This window comes from Branchiostoma lanceolatum, chromosome 3, assembly GCF_035083965.1.
Source record: "Branchiostoma lanceolatum isolate klBraLanc5 chromosome 3, klBraLanc5.hap2, whole genome shotgun sequence".
Taxonomy (NCBI): domain Eukaryota; kingdom Metazoa; phylum Chordata; class Leptocardii; order Amphioxiformes; family Branchiostomatidae; genus Branchiostoma; species Branchiostoma lanceolatum.
In genome coordinates, this window is record NC_089724.1 from 2,055,723 (window position 1) to 2,072,518 (window position 16,796).

At 44.5% G+C, this 16,796-nt stretch overlaps 2 protein-coding genes across 2 annotated transcripts in view; one reads left to right on the forward strand and one right to left on the reverse strand.

Annotated features, from left to right (window-relative positions):
* Positions 1-11,200, forward strand: part of LOC136429667 (oxysterol-binding protein-related protein 8-like) — a 108,986-nt gene extending 97,786 nt beyond the window's left edge. The window contains exons 14-23 of the mRNA XM_066419593.1: positions 118-298; positions 868-964; positions 2,195-2,293; positions 3,305-3,402; positions 3,959-4,090; positions 4,506-4,606; positions 4,844-5,032; positions 5,845-5,998; positions 6,955-7,057; positions 7,341-11,200. Coding sequence (XP_066275690.1) covers positions 118-298; positions 868-964; positions 2,195-2,293; positions 3,305-3,402; positions 3,959-4,090; positions 4,506-4,606; positions 4,844-5,032; positions 5,845-5,998; positions 6,955-7,057; positions 7,341-7,594 — 1,408 coding nt within the window. The 3' untranslated portion in view covers positions 7,595-11,200. The remainder of the gene's footprint in view (positions 1-117; positions 299-867; positions 965-2,194; positions 2,294-3,304; positions 3,403-3,958; positions 4,091-4,505; positions 4,607-4,843; positions 5,033-5,844; positions 5,999-6,954; positions 7,058-7,340) is intronic.
* Positions 11,201-11,673: 473 nt separating this feature from the next.
* LOC136429158 (uncharacterized) lies at positions 11,674-12,969 on the reverse strand. Its single transcript, XM_066419036.1, has 2 exons — positions 12,951-12,969; positions 11,674-12,320 (listed from the first exon to the last, which is right to left on the reverse strand). Exons 1-2 carry the CDS (start codon positions 12,967-12,969, stop codon positions 11,674-11,676), a joined length of 666 nt encoding a protein of 221 aa, XP_066275133.1.
* Between the last annotated feature and the right edge of the window lie 3,827 nt (positions 12,970-16,796).

Sequence of the window (16,796 nt, forward strand, 5' to 3'; positions counted from 1 at the left end):
AGTTTAGAAGGCGACAGTGGTCGTCGAAAATTCAATCCATGAATACCTTTAAGTGTTGGAAGAAAGGTTAGCACTGTATTTTAACATTATACCTTTTTTTTTTAACCTCCCCCTTAGTGCTGTGAACATCGACGACCCGTTCGGCCGCATGAAGCAGATCGTCCGCTGGTACCTCTCGGGTTTCTACAAGAAGCCCAAAGGTCTTAAGAAGCCGTACAACCCCATCTTAGGGGAGACCTTCCGCTGCATGTGGCCTCATCCTCAGACGGGCAGCAAGACGTTCTTCATCGCTGAGCAGGTAAGGAGCTCTTTTCAAGGAGCTCGTCTTAAACGGAAAAAGTGAAAGTTTACCTCAGATGAAGTCGATGAACAAATGAGCTTATCTTGTACTGGTTGTGGCAGAGAAGACAGATGGTATATACATGTTTGTACAGTATTTACAGGAGCTCGTCTCAAGGAGGGTCAAGAAAGAATAAAAAAAAATCAAAGTCTCCCCGGTACTTTCTTCATACTGTAATTTCTTTGCATCTCTGTTCAGAATGTATGATGCAAGACTGTCTCCGGTTTAAAAAGTTTTTTCGGACCCACTCATTATTTGGGAGCCCAATGCATGTCTTTGATACCTGTCGTTAACTCATTTTGTTATTAAAATACATTCTCATTAGTTTCATGTCATTAAGTTCAGATTTTTGGGACAGACCGGGTGAAATACTTGTCTGTACCAACAAGCAACTTTCCGTCCAAAGAGGGTCCTGGAGACAGCCCTGTATAATGTACGGACATTTAATTCCATGTGCATCAAATGTGAGATGATGTTGATGACAATTCGATTCTTTGTTTGACCTTGGGTTTGACCTTGTGTTGCAGGTATCCCATCATCCCCCAGTTTCGGCGTTCTACGTGACGAACCGACAAGACGGTTTCTGCATCAATGGCAGCATTCTGTGCAAGTCAAAGTTTTATGGTGAGGACAGAAAGACGAGTTCCTCATAGAAGGGGATGGGTTTTGACAATGTATAGAATTGTTGAAAGAAATATGATATGTTACTGTGACAATAATGTCTTCTTTTGTAAGAAAATTATGCTTGCACGTGGGATTTGGAAATACGCCTAGAAAATACAATCTCTTAAGCTTGTATCTTAAGTATGTTTCATTTGAAAATGTCATATTTGTCCAGTGTTTAAAAGCTTAGTAAGGTAGAATGTTCCGTCCTGTTTTCATTGTTCTGTCCATCCATGATAGTAGCCCACATGACACAACATCACTCATATTCTATCTGTGGCTTTCATGTTTCTTTACCTTCCTTCCTTCCATCTTTCTGCCTACCTCGTCATTTTTTCGACACTAAATAAAAAGTGCCTCTTTCACTCCACCCTTTATTTCCAGAGGTAGGTCTCACTCTGTCCTGTCTTTCATTCTGTCTTCTCTCCTTCCTTCATTCACACCTTATGATGCTCAGGTTGTGAGTACGACCTTTTCTCCATAGAGACAGTTCCCACTCTGCGTACTACTTTTTTTTTTTCAAAGTGTCAAAATCTTTATTTTGTGAACCGAGTCATTACAGATCATTACAAAGCAACAATGTTGTTGAATGTACCTACAATGTCGGTGCAGTATCTAAGATTTTACAATGTGATAGTCGTCATATTGGCTAAACATTAGTGAGTCGTGAACATGGGCATGTTACAAATTTGCGGTAACTCCAGAATAATGGTAAATCTAGTAGTAGACTGTAATCGACAAACAATTTTACAACACTGCTACTAACACTTATCATAACAGTATCGTCCTTAGCTTGCCTTACATTTCCTCCTGACCTAAAGCATGTACAGCTCTGCAACTCTGCGTACTGCTGGCTTTGGCTAGGATTTAAAGTATGGTACATGTGTGTGTAATAACCAGGGAAACAGGGCACCCCCAGGGTGGACCCCTTGTAAAAGGAGGGCGTCGGATTTCTTTGTTTTCTTACTCTTAGTATCGGGCATCCAGAAGACGCCCTGACGCCCCGCTAGCTACATGTAATAGCCTGGCATACAGTCTGCTTCGAAAGTAAAGTAGAATATTTACATATGTACAGACTATAATAGTTAATGCAGTGCAAAGTGAACCAATTAGAATTGCCCTGAAGAAGGGTCTTTTTATTCCGACTTACAAACCCGATGAAGCTATTCACGGCTGTCCTGTTCCCTCCAGGCAACTCGCTGTCTGCAATCCTGGACGGCACGGCCTGCCTCACCCTGCTTAACCGGGGGGAGGACTACGCCATCACCATGCCCTACGTCAGCTGTAAAGGTGAGGTTTAACCAGTCCTGTATCTGTATCTAACCCCAACCCTAACCCTAACCCCAACCTAACCCATCCTGGACGGCACGGCCTGCCTCACCCTGCTTAACCGGGGGGAGGACTACGCCATCACCATGCCCTACGTCAGCTGTAAAGGTGAGGTTTATCCAGTCCTGTATCTGTATCTAACCCCAACCCTAACCCTAACCCCAACCTAACCCATCCTGGACGGCACGGCCTGCCTCACCCTGCTTAACCGGGGGGAGGACTACGCCATCACCATGCCCTACGTCAGCTGTAAAGGTGAGGTTTATCCAGTCCTGTATCTGTATCTAACCCCAACCCTAACCTAACCCATCCTGGACGGCACGGCCTGCCTCACCCTGCTGAACCGAGGGGAGGACTACGCCATCACCATGCCCTACGTCAGCTGTAAAGGTGAGATTAATTGGCCTTGCAAACCCTACGAATCCTGACATGCTGCTGATGTTGTGCCCTTGGGAAAGGCACTTTCTGCGACTGTGTAAAATGTGTAAAATGGGTACCTTTTTCTATAACATGCTGATGTGAACAATAGTCACTAGACAGAAAATCACATATAATAGCAATCCAGTCCAGTGCCCAATCAGTGGTTCACTGCTGCCAAATGTTCTTGCTTTTGTAAGATGTAGCGATGGGCATGGGTCTTGAAGGATTGAAGGCCTTGCGTGCTAATGTCTCGGACCACACTGTCCGGGAGCGCATTCCAGGTGTTGTCTGATGCCTGTGTTAATGTCCTGCCTGTTGTACAAGTTCTGGAGACAGGTTCGGTGAAACCGTGTCTTGGCATAGCTTGGCTGACTCAGGTTGGGGAGGGAAAATAAAGGCAGTGGAAGGAGAGGGTTGGACTCCTCCTTTAAAACCGTGCCCTAGACACAGTGGATAACAACCCACTGCCCCTATGGTCTCAAAAAGGTCATGGAACAGTAAACGGTCTGCCCAACTTGATGTGCTGCTAAATCTGTGATGTTTGTTGTTCAGGTATCCTGTACGGCACCATGACGATGGAGATGGGGGGGAAAGTCAGCCTGACGTGCGACAAGACCGGCTACAGGACAGAGATAGAGTTCAAGCTCAAGGTGAGGATGCAACAAATGAGAAAACCACACTCCTCCGCAGCGATGAAACAAAAAATAGATCGTCAGCTTACCCCACCCAAATAGCGTTGGAAGCCTTTGTGTAATACGTGCAATATATAAACAGATGAAATGCGGATCCTGTGACCGAGAAGGGGCTGGGACTGACCGCGCACGAATCAGGGAACTGCTTGTGCAAAGTAACCTGGGTACGAGATGGTAGCTCGCTCCCGTAGCAAACTCCCTCCCGTGGCAAACTCCCTTCCGTGACATATCTCAACAGCGCCGAGGCTAACACATGAAGGGCCCTCATACACAGGATGCGCGCTTCACATGATATCAAAGAAAGTGTTTTTTCCATGTACTAGTATTGATTCCCTCTGCCAGTTCATTCTAGTGATGCTGAAGAAGAGTGACGGATGTCACTCGAAACGTTCGGAAGTAATCTCTGAATTTTATCCAGTTGTAGAGTCGTCTTTCTATGTAATTGTTTAGTACCTGGATGTCTAACCTTCGTAAAAGATACAAAGAAAGCAAACAGATGTTTTTCTGATTGCAGCCTTTCCTGGGAGGCAGCGATGCCAGTAACCAGATCACAGGCAAGATCAAGCTGGGGAAGGAGACTCTGGCCACTTTAGAGGGGCACTGGGACCAGGACGTGTTCATCACCGACAAACGCGCCGACTCAGAGGTAAGATCCTACAATGTATGATGAAGCAGGTCTGTACACAAGTAGCATGGTAGTCCAATAGTTAGCAGTCCTTCCTCTGGACCAAGAGGTTGAGAGCACGCTACTGGAAGTTGTTTCAGTGCTTGTCCAAAAGAGCTAGGGGAATTTCCCCTGTGCAACGAACCTGTAAATGCTTCACATATCGTCTGTGAGCTAAACTGGTTTGAGATAACTTTCACACATTTTTGTAGTCACATTGTTTGTCTATGCATCCCAAACAGTTTGAAATTCCCATTTTTACAGCTGCTGGGGTGGAGTGAGATGTGACATTGGAGCTAGGTTAAGACAGAGAGGTCATGATCAACTGGGTCCTAAAAATGCAGTTCAGGTTTTCATAGACTTCTCTTTCGTTCACTCCCTGTGCTGTTGTTTGCAGAAGACGGAAGTGTTCTGGAGCGTCACGGACGAGGTGAAGTCCCGCCGGCTGAAGCGACAGACCGTCCGCTTCGAGGACCAGGGAGACTTTGAGTCTGAAAAGTGAGACGTCTTCCTGTGTTATTAGTTTCCATAGCAACCGTCATGTTGTCCACAATAAAGTTCATTGTCATTATCATTATTATTAGTCACAGGATCGTTTTTTTCATGGGGAAGATGGTTTGTGTTTGTGTGAGCATAGAAGTCGTGGATGGATCTTCATGATATTTTGTATGTGGTCTTGATTTATGAAAGAAATGATTAGATTCGTGTACTAAATGTTATGAACATATGTTCCAGGCTGTGGCAGCACGTGTCGGCGGCCATCTCGGCGTGCGACCAGAACAAGGCGACCAATGAGAAGTACATCCTTGAGGAGCAGCAGCGGAAAGACGCCCGGGAGCGGAAGGACAAGCGGGCGGACTGGATCCCGAAGCTGTTCGAGCGGGAGGGCGCGGAGGAGCACGACTGGATCTATAAACACATCGAGTCAGTAGTCAGGACTTTACTCTTTTTCCTTTTAACGGGAAACACATTGAGTCAGTAGTCAGGACTTTACTCTTTTTCCTTTTAACGGGAAACACATTGAGTCAGTAGTCAGGACTTTACTTTTAGTCTCCTTAACGGGAAATATATGGAGTCAGTAGTTAGGACTTTACTTTTATTCTTCAACAAGAAGTATATCATAATTTGTTATAATTTGTCATAATTTCAAACACAAAAAGTGGACTTACCCAAATCTTTGACTGTACAACACCAGTCTTTGTCTAGGAATAAGCAACATCTTAACGGGAAATAAAGCTGATCAGGCCAGACCAGTTAGTTCTTTATAAGATTTTAAAAGATAATCATGCTAAATTGAAATGTACACAGATGCAAGTTTTCCTCCCAGCCCACTGTTTTCATCTTGAAAAGTAGTGGATACTTAACCTGAAACGTCTGACCGTTTACAAAACGTATCAAGTTGCTTGAGTAACTATTACCTTGCATATGTTATTACCTGGATGCAGGGTTGTCTCCAGCTTTTAATTCTTTTTCCGTCCCGCTTATTGTTTGAGAGCCAATTGTGTTGAATTTTCCTTGTTGAATTCGTCATTTTAAGCTTACAATTTTATACCTTTTAATCAATTTCATGTCATGAAGCTCAGATTTTGGGAAATTTTCACAACAAGCAAATTTCTGTCCTGGGACGGAGGTACGGGTCCTGAAGACAGCCTTGTCTGGATGTCTGACTTTCATCGTCATAAACTGGTTTGACATCACTTTTTTTTTGTCTCATAATTTCGCCTGTTTCCCCTCAGCACGCGCCCGTGGGATCCGCACAACGACGTCTTCCAGTACGAGTTCGGCGGAGTCATCCAAGCCAAGACGCGCCACAAGACCCCCATGGTCAGGACCACCAGCATCATGAGTGTGCCGGGCACGCAGAGGCAGCAGAGCCTCAAGAACAGGAAGGTAGGGGGCCTTGGACAGTTTTATTAGATAATTCAGTTTAACAATTTATCAATTCAATTTTGTTGAATGAATGACATTGTTTGGGGAGGTAAAAAGGTGGTGGATGGAGAGGAATACCTTCCAAAACCTTTCCCTAGACACGGTGGATATAACCCACTGCCTTAAAAAGGCTTTGGGACTATTTTTTTACCTTCCTTTTCAGCTTGGACATGTTGTAAATGTAAGGGATTGCATTTCGTCATTTCAGATGGCGACATGAAGCTTGTGCCCCCGTGTATGAGGGAGCTTCAGGTATAAGCCATAACTGTCTATTGAGAAGACAAGGGGTTACCTGGTGTGTTTGGCTGTATACGCGAGCCATCATAAGCAAAAGCCACATTGCACATATTGTTCTTCATGTAGCTAGCGAAAAAATGTAAATGCTTCGTCCTCAGTCTGAGGTTCGACCACTTAACCTTCTGTTTTCATGTTGTTCCCCTGTGCTGCACCTGGGAAAGCCGCCAGGCCTGTTAAAGGCAGACTAAACTTAATTTCGTAAAGCATACTGTATTATGTTAAATATACAAACTAGACCAGTTCTGACTTGTTTTACACTAGTCCATCATAGATAAGCGTTTTTACAACATTTCAAATTGGCGGCCTTGTGCCCGTAATACTCAATGAGTCCAAAGACCGTGACGTCAGAATCCGACTGTTACGATTGATGCGTGTTCTATAGAATGGATTCTGGGGCCGAGTCAGATTCGGACGGACTCGTTGAGTATTACAAGCACCAAGCCGCGAATTTGAAATGTTGTAAAAACGCTAATCTATGATGGACTAGTGTAAAACAAGTCAGAACTGGTCTTGGTGGTATATATAACATACTGCAGTATGCTTTACGAAATTAAGTTTAGTCTGCCTTTAAATATGTGATGAAACTATTCACAGACATCTTTATGTTGTTCCCCCTGCAGCACCTGGGCAAACCGCCAGGCCCTCCCCACCGCGACAGCGACCGCTCCAGCAGCGAACCCCGACCAGACGAAGATGATGCTTCGGACGATGAACGGAGCGACGGTTCGTCTCTGAAATTTTCTTAAGTCAGAATCCTTTCACTCAGATAGTCTTCTGGGTTGCATGTTGGAGATTTTTACTTCAATCTTTACAATTGAAGAAATTGAGCTGTTGATATATGGTAAGATAGTTAATGAATCTGAATGTTTAAATGGTCTCAATCATAGATTTTAAATCATTTGTAAGGTTATAAAATGCCTCCCTAACACAATACAGAACAGCACAATTCAGACTTCTGTCTGTGAGTTGTTTCAATAAAGATGAGTGAACCGTTGTTTCCCCCCAGTTTCCAGCAGAGCGGACACCAGCCGCGGCCCGCGGGCCCGACACTACACCTCCGCGACCATCGAACAGGCCGTCCGCCCCCTCGTACGTGTCCAGCAGGAGACCAACGACCGATTGGCCGACCTCAGCGGGCGCCTCCGCATGCTGGCCAATCAGAACGCAGAGCACAGCAACTACCTGCAGAACAAAGACTGGCTCCTATTGGCCGTCGTCATGCTGTTCCAGGTCGTCACCATGTACATGTTCTCCAGATGACCTGGAGGTCGGGGGTCAGAGGTCAGACCGGCAGGGTGATGTTTTTTGCAGGGAGGTGAAAGCCATGATTGTTGTGCTTTGTTGCCATGGTTACTGAGGTGTACACATTCAAGAAGTTGTTTATAGGTACACGATTGAAGTGCAATAGCGTTGGCCAAGCATCTGATTCAGTCGCAAACGGGGGGTACATTGTACATGCGCATGTACAAATGAATGTTGCTGCAGACATGAGGCTGTTAAACTTGTCATACAAGTGTGTCCTTAGCATGTCCATAGAGGAGGCCAGTTTTAGGGACCTTGTTGGGAAGTTTGGCCATATCCAGACCTACTCTGTACAAAAGCATCACACACCGAGGCTAGCATACTGCATATAGACTGATGCAGGTTGAAGCTATCCCGGATATTAGAGGAGTTTGTTTGCCCAACCAAAGGAAAATTTCCTGCCAGCATTTCAGTACTTATGCTGCCACCTTCCTTAAGGGATCGTATGACTGTAGATGCTTCTTTCTGCCCGGTAATTTTCTTTTGGTTGTGTAAAACCCTGATGTCTGGTGGTTCCATCACCAAACTATTTATGGATACCAAATAGGCCTGTAGAAAAAGTTGGTCCCTTGGAATCGAGGACAAATGGTAGCTTTGTTGCACAATCAGTGTTATTTAGTTTTTGTAGATTCCATTTCTTTGTGTGCTCAACAACAGTTACTGTAGTTTTTTTCAACAATATCTTTTTTGAGCACATCATACTTGAGTTATAATTGCTAAATTATTTGAAGCCATATTCTCCATAATTCTAAGTTTATTATTATTATTCTATTGTAAAGTAAGAATTTAAATCCCAAAGAACTTTTATTAAGTGTTTGTGTTTAATAAAATTAATATACCTTGAAAGTTAAGGCTTAGTAAAGTTGGAGTTGATTAGGTACACGAGGTGGAAGAAAACATGTGGACTGTGTCAAAGGAAGAGGTATCAACCTCCCTGAATAGTTTCATCAGGTTGGTAAGTCACTGAGTAAAAAGAGTCTTTTTATACAACCAAGAGATTTATTCCACTGACGTTTCGGTGACCATCTGTCACCTTCTTCAAGGCAATTCTGACTGGTTCACATAGTAATGCAGCACAGGTGTTGCTGCTTATACATAATGAGATGCATTCCCAAACGCAAAATATTTACATATGTACAATCACAGGAGATGACATCACTATATGCGGTCCCAAACGTACAGAAGTGTCAGAATTGCCTTCAAGAAGGTGAAAGATGGTCACCGAAACGTCGGTGGAATAAATCTCTTGGTTGTGTAAAAAGAGTCTTTTTATTCAGAGGTATCAACCTGTTTCTCGTACATACATTTAGTCAAATATCCAAAGTGGCTTTTTTTCTGCAGGCTTTTATTTTATGTCATGTAAGCAGAGTTACAGGGCCGTTGACCTTCAGAATTTCATAGTTTGCGTCACGACCTTGAAACAGATCCAAATCTCTCCCCTCCCCCAAAAAATATCGATATGCTACTAAAAAGCTGTACCTAAAATGAGAGGAACAGTCGTTGCCAGTCTCGGAGCTTTATTTGCACGAAAGAATAGCCATTACAACATTGGATTGAATCTACTTCAAAAACGTTTGCGTGCAATTACGAGTACATTGGTCAGCTGGTAATACATGAGATATGTTATGGATCTTTAGGAGCTGAGAATCAACATGTGTCTGTCGGCTTTAGGATTTTATTGTACCATAACATTGCTTTAGTAAATATTAAGTATTTATAGCTCTACAGAAGGATAGTGACTAACTCCTACAATTTGCAGAGAGGGGGATCTTCACTACGCTTGAAATGTGCAATTTTGTGCTCTCCAAGCAGAGGTTTTATTAGCTCTGGCTGGTTTTTGCCGGCGGACATAAAGTAAACAGGACAAAATAGAAAGCCCAACAGAAACACCTAAACTTATGTTAAAAAACAGCCGGAGCCGAACCTCTGCTTGGAGAGTACCGTTTAGAAATAAATGGCACACCAGTAGTTTTGCATAGTCAGTGTTGTGCCATGTGTACCGAGATATAAAAGTGCACCCTGGAATGTGTGATGTGCAACTCTTTTGGATTTTGCAATTTTAGCTAGCACATCGGGATGTGCAAAGCACATTAAAGAAGTGTCGCCAATTATACTTCATTGCAAGATAGGTTCAGAGTGTGTGCATGCAGCCCACATTTTGATGTGCAATTTTAGGCACAGTCGGCATAAATGTACCTGGACACTATGAGTATGTTCTCTGTCGATGTGCTGTTTTACATTGAGACGAAAGACTGAGAATTTTACCTCTCTGTGTGCGAGGCTGTCAACATGTGTTACATGTCCGCTGGCACACCGAAGGCCCTGCTTCAGCACTAAGGCCACACCAATTTAATTTCTTGGTTAACCGATTTTTTTTTTTAAATTTTAGCACAAAAAAAAACATTAAAACAGAATGCTGGGGTGAAAACTTGCACCTGACCCTGTTCACACCCTGAAACTGTGTGCACCGAAGTACAGACTTTCCTATGAGATTCTGTTTTCATGTTGATTTTGGAATTTAGCATTTGTTAAAAAAATCCATAAACATGAAATTAGATTGGTGTGGCCTAAGTAGACATTTGTTTTGCGTGCGTGTTTTAAGCATTTCATGTCTTTCTATAGCGAAAGGCGTTCTGGTGGCTTACACTCACAGGAGGCAAACTTAAAATAATTTTGCACCTCAGCAACATTCTCCTTCGCAGAACCTCACTTGCGGCTCATAATGTTATACCTTGAGGAGGCTCTTCTGAAAAGGGCTGAGGTTTCAAGTTTTATGGACGTGGCTCATATCCAGCTGTCAGCCAATCAGAGAACCGCTGGAATCTTTTCTTAAGGTAAAGCTGATATTTGTCTGAATAGCTGACAGCTGGTTAGAAACCATGTATACGTCCACAGAAACAGAAATCTCAGCCTGGGTTAGCACAGCCTCCTGAGGCATATTGTATACAGGCTGTGGACAAGGCTCTGCATTGGTGAATGCTCCAGAAAGACATACAAGATTATGCGAACTACGTGCGAAACAAGCCAGATTGCTGCATGTGTTTGTGAACTAGCCAGGGATGGATTTCTTACCATACCTTACAGAAGTGTACACATTGTGTCAAACATGTACAAAAGTAGTGTACAGATATCTACAAATACTCGGATGTAAATATATTATATCGTCTACTGTTCCCCATATGGTTAACATATCATAAATGAATAGTTGACAACACAGTGTTCTGTGTAAGATATTATATTTAATGTGAAGTTACTAGAAGGTACAATCAAAATAACACATGCTGTAGATCGAGATATGTTTAGATGACTAGAAATGTTTAGATGACATGTTAACGAATGTCGCAAACAGACAAAACAACAGCAATAGCAGAGTTAGAGGTTGATTCGGTGTTGCCATATGCTGTATGTACGTACTGGGCGAGCATTCCTAGTGCTGCCAACTGAACAGTAGTTGAGGAGAAAAGTACAAATTGACACACTTGTTTGTAGGCGTGGACACTACACTATGTGTACTTCTGAAGTCAGATATATTACTGTGGCAATAAAGAGAATTGGTATGAACTACGTCATTGTTTGTTGCTTTTTTGGTGGGGGTCAGATTTCTGGAGTTAATCTACTACAAGAACACAGCAACTTTTCGATTAATCCAAAAAAGCTTTAGTGCCTCTACACTAGACTATACTATTTTCTGGGCAGACGATACAATGGTTTACACACGTGACTTAGCACACTCGTGACGTCAGTAGTGGGTCAAAGGTGACTAGAAGTCTGTCCCGTCCCCCGTCCGGGGTGACGTTTCTGACAGTTGTGCTATCTTTTTTTTGAACAAATATAAATGTAACTATTTGCCTTGAAGTTCCTAATAACGCAACCCTGGCAACTGCTTCTTCGTCCAAGGACCGTCCTACCATTTACTAAGCACGATTTACGATCAGATAAGGCCGGCTTACACCGATTTGCTGCTAGAGAGAAGCTTTATGTGAGGATGGGCCCCTCTGACAGCCCTCTGAATGGATGGTCCCAAGCCATCGAATTGATCAATCAAACAGCCGTACGATCACTGCGTAACCGGGCCCCGCATTGGTTCCATTCTTACCACTTGTGTCAGTCCCAGCATTGAAGGACCCTCCCCCTCCTCCACACTCGCATGTCCCTGTCGGGCCCCTCCCCCCTCCGGAGTACCCCCCTCCACCTCCTGACCCCTTGCCTCCCCCGTGGGCTCCCCCTCCCCCACCGAACCCTCCATCTGCATGATGATGCAGCCCCTTCCCTCCCTGCCCCCCGTTCACAAACGCGTACCCGCCCTCCCCGCCGAATGTCCGAGTCGACCCAGGCTTAAAATCCCACCCGCTGCCACCATTTGTGAGGAAGCCCCCTCCTCCCCCGCCTATCTTTCCCCATCCCGCTGTCGCCCCGTGCCCGTTTCTGCCCCCTGCGAAGACTTCATCATTCGAGTTTCCCGGCCGGCCCACACCCCCCTTGTAGCTCCTCTGGCCTGACGTCAGGGTGGTCCCATCGCACGTCTCATAGCGGACGTCCAGCCACTCTATCCCCCCTCCCCCTCCCGCTATGATCAGGGCGGTGTTGTCGAGCCTCGTCACGAACGTTCCGCCGCCTCCTCCCGCGGAGAAGCCGACCAGGTTCTCCGCGCCTTCCTGCCCGACGAGGATCTTCAGCACCTCGCCTGTTGGCCGAAAAAGGGAATGTTTTAATTTGTAGCGTAAGTGAACTGCACTCATGTCTGTGACGTCACGCATATCATTTGTATCTCATTTACATACCCTGTCAGATGCATAAAACTACACTTTTTGACATAACTTCCCGACAGAATCATCACATGAAAATTATCTCATTCTAACCAGGAGGACAAGGACCTCTAGAATCGTCGAAAAATCATGGCAACTTTTAACCTCATTTCAGTAACACTTTAATGTCCTTTGGTCAAAGAGACATCAGAAAGCCACCTTGTACAATCCAACGTTCCACACTTTTCCTCAAATCAGCCTGAAGACCGCTTTTCATTGAGGTCATGAGGGTAACGGTCAGACAAAAGCTATCAATGATACAGATTACATGATTAACGTATTAATTAATGAATGAATGAAGCCTTTATTGCACATTTCTGCCACACTTGGCTAAGTACAGGTCACAACAAAACAAAATACAAGTACCGTTAACGGATATAAAAGAATATGACTATTATTAGATAAATTCTACTTCTCCTCGCTTTTCAGTTTTAGTAGAATGTGAAACAGAGAGTATCCTTACACATGCATGATATCACGTAGCCATGTCTTGGGTCTCCAGTGAATACCATCTAGCCTGGGTGCCATCCGATTAGTACCGCGGGACTCCTACACTCGCTATCCTGGAAATTTTCAGGATAGCGAGTGTAGGAGTCCTGGTAGTAATCGGGTGGCACCAAGGCTAGATGCCATCCCCCAAGGGACAAGTTGTACGAAGCAGGACATTAATGAAGTTAGTTGAGTGGAGGTTTTTTTTTACCTTTGCGGAGATGGAAGGTTCCCTTCATGAGTGCGCCTCGGCCACGGGCGGAGGCGTTCACCGTCAGACTGTCCACTCCTCCCGCGGCACCTACCAGGGCAACAGTTCCAACGATGAGAGAGAGGGAGAGAGAGAGAGAGAGAGGAGAGAGAGAGAGAGAGAGAGAGAGAGAGAGAGAGAGGAGAGAGAGGGAGAGAGAGAGAGAGTAAGAAATGAAACAGAAGCAACATTGGCCTCCTTTGCAGGCCTTCTAGGTGACATTTTCATTCTAAACATATCGCGGGGCCAGGTTCTTTTGCAGGAGACGTCGATTTTGCCGCCCGCTTTGTTGGAGCCAAAAGATTCGTCTTGGGCAACAAAAATAATCTCTCCTGCAAAAGAACCTGGCCACGATACGTTGGAACATAAAAATTTAACGCCAGCGCCGTCTAGAAGGCATGCAAAGGAAGACAACCAGCGTGGTTTACTTGTAAACATGAACGGCATTTACTGTACTTTGATTTTAGAACGCAAAGATTATTTTCCTTCAACTCATCAGATCATGTCATCATCGTTCCCTGGTCGGCCTTCGTACCTCTCAGCGGAGAGGTTTTTTTTTTTGTGTGTGTGTGTGTGTGTGGTGTGTGTGTGTGTGTGTGTGTGTGTGTGTGTGCGTGCGTGTGTGTGTGTGTGTGTGTGTGTGTGTGTGTGTGAGTGTGTGTGTTTTTTTTCCATTTCTCTTTGTCTTGGGGAAGGCCATCTAAGTTGCTTTTATCATAAAGCTTTAAGGTTTGGGTTACCTGCAACTTCAATCACGTAGTTTCCAGTCTCAGGGACGGTGAAGAGCTGGGTCCCGTTCTGTAAGGTCACCAGCTTCTCGTGGTCCTGTCCGAGGTAGTGGTCACCCAGGCTGGTCGGGCCTGCACGGCCGGTGGCATTCAGGGTGGTGAACGTGGCACTTTTGAAACCAGCGTCTAAAATTTGACAAAGAAAATATCAGATTACTTCACACATATGTGTGATAGAGGGCAACAAGATTCGAGACATTTATCGAACTCAGCGGCCAATGAAGTTTTAGGAAGCGATTTTACATGATGTGTACCAAATACACCAATATCATAGTAAGTAAGTACGTAACGCCATTGTAAAAAAAGAAGAGGTTAGTCTAAAGACAATACCTTTGATTTCCTTTAGATTGTACATGTACATTTTTGCCGAACATTTTTTTCCATTCACTGTCCTTGTTTCTCAAAAGGTAGGACACGACTATATATCTATATAGCAGAAGGTGTTGATTTTATCGGCAGACATGCTACATGTTTATGACTACGTATCACTTTCCTCATCATGATGTTCGACGTCTGCCATGTAGCGAAATGACTGTAGCTAACTGACAAATTATGTTAAATGTAGCGAAACGCCAGGTTACCGTCAGGGGTAGGTGGTGCTCCGCGGGCGTCGCTTCGGGCACGGTTCGGACGAGACCGCGCCGCCTCCCAGGCCTTCTCGGACTCCGCCGTAGCGACATGGGGGACCGTCGGGCGAGGCCGAGCCGCTTTCCAGGCCTCCCCGGACCCGTCAAACTCCCCCGTAGCGAACTGTGGGATCGGCGCGGCCTCCAGCATCGTGCTCAGGTTGTCCTCCGCCCCGGGCGACTGTCGGGCGGGCGGGCTGGCACGAGCTCGGGAAGGTCCGTAGGCTGCTCGGACATAGAACAGTGTAACTCAAGCTGTGAGCGGACTAGGAAGCTAAATAGTTCACAAAGGGTGATCAAATATAAAAACAAAGTATCAACTTCATCAGTATCAACTTCCTGAAACAGACATTCATTCAAGGATTAGTTACAATTATGTTTTTTTTTTCATCCGTAATTTGATAGTCCACAATAAGGGCTTAAAGGGGAGGTTACAGCTTACCATTCCTTTCACAAGATCAGACAGATACAAACGTAGTGCTATTCCATACTTAACCCAACAGCTAAACACCAATTTGTAAGGTGTAATCTGTTATAATTATATATATGCTACTGTTGGTAGTAAATTTTGCCTTTTGTATATATTCTACGATTGTTTGTGCTCGTTTTGTACTCTTAATTTTAAGACTGCGTAATTCAGCCGGTTTACTTGAAAGAAGGTATCATCGGCTGCAATGACTAGATAAGTAGACTTTTAAAATCCGATTTTTCAGGCCCTAATATTGCTTGGGATTCCTTTAATAAAAGGTTTATGAATATAGATAAATCCCACCTGTGATGTAGATGACCAAGGCCAGGTTGACCAGGTACATCAGTCCCAGGGTGAGAGACAGTTTCCGGAACCCGCTCTCAAGGGCTGGCCGGGATGGGGGAAGACAACAGTGAAAGTAAAAGTGAAAGGAATCAAGACAAAAGTAGTGTACCGGTACTGTACCGTAAAAATTGATTAGGTGCAGGTCCAAAATACTGGATCATGAAGTACCGGTACTGTTCCGATATAAATTTAGACAATGTATGTGCTTATTTTGTCACTGATCCCCTAACCTCATGGCCTCATGGGGGAGTCATGCAACACCAAACGTGACCAAAATGATACATTGGAACAGCGTAACTAATATGTAACAGATCATCCAGACAGGACGGTAGTTTTGATAGCAAGGCCAAGGGAGTTTGGCAGTAGGAAACCTAGTTAGTTCTTTGGATAGATACTGACAGGTTGTTAACAATTTAATTATGTTTCTGTCATTATTGAAGAAGTTCAGTAAAACACATGTTAATTAACAAATATGAGCTTGTTACCAGGTCAGTTGATTTTGACTTCGTCCGTGTCCAAGAGATGGTACCGTCTTATATGAGATTTATGACTGTTAGTGTTCGACGGACGTCGCCCGAGCCCCGTTCAATTTGTGACGGGACAGGTTTTCAACGGGCGAGCGTTGGGCAATCTACAAATTCGGCTGACGCTCGCATGAATTGTGACGCCGGCTTAAAGCCGGCGTCACAATTCATGCGAGCATCGGCCGATTTTGTAGATCGCCGGAAGCTCGCCGAATTTCAAATTCGCCCGAGTGTCGACCGTATTTTTCGCTGAAAACCTGCCCCGTCACAAATAGAACGAAGCTCGGGCGACGTCCGTCGAACACTAATAATGATAAATCCCGCATAAGACGGTACCATGTCTTGGACACGGACGAAGTCAGAGTCAACTGACCTGGTAACAAGCTCAAATTTGGACCAACTTTACTTTCTGAGTTGTGGTAAATCTGTCGGGCATGAGTAAAGTGGGTGGGCACACTGAAAATAATAACCTAAACAGGAATTTTGTCATAAACCAATCCAAATACTAGCGCAGGAGCCACAAAGTCAACAGATCAGTCGTTTAACCCCGATCCAAACATTTTCAGCAAACGGAAATCGACCAAAGCTCGGGCGAACGCCGTCCGAGCTTCGGCCGACCGTTGATAAGCCTATCGACGCCCTGCCGACGCCTGGGCGTGCCTCGGCAGACAAACATAGATCTAAAATGACTCAGTAGACTTTCAACTAGTCATTTTGTGGAGGAAAAACTCAGGAAGTCAAGTCAAGCCTGAAAAGTCAAGCCCAAATTCATTAATATATAAATTAAAACATCCAAACCAATACCAAAAAAGAAACAAGAAGTATTGTCTTCGGTGTCCACATTTTATCTATAATAAAATTGTT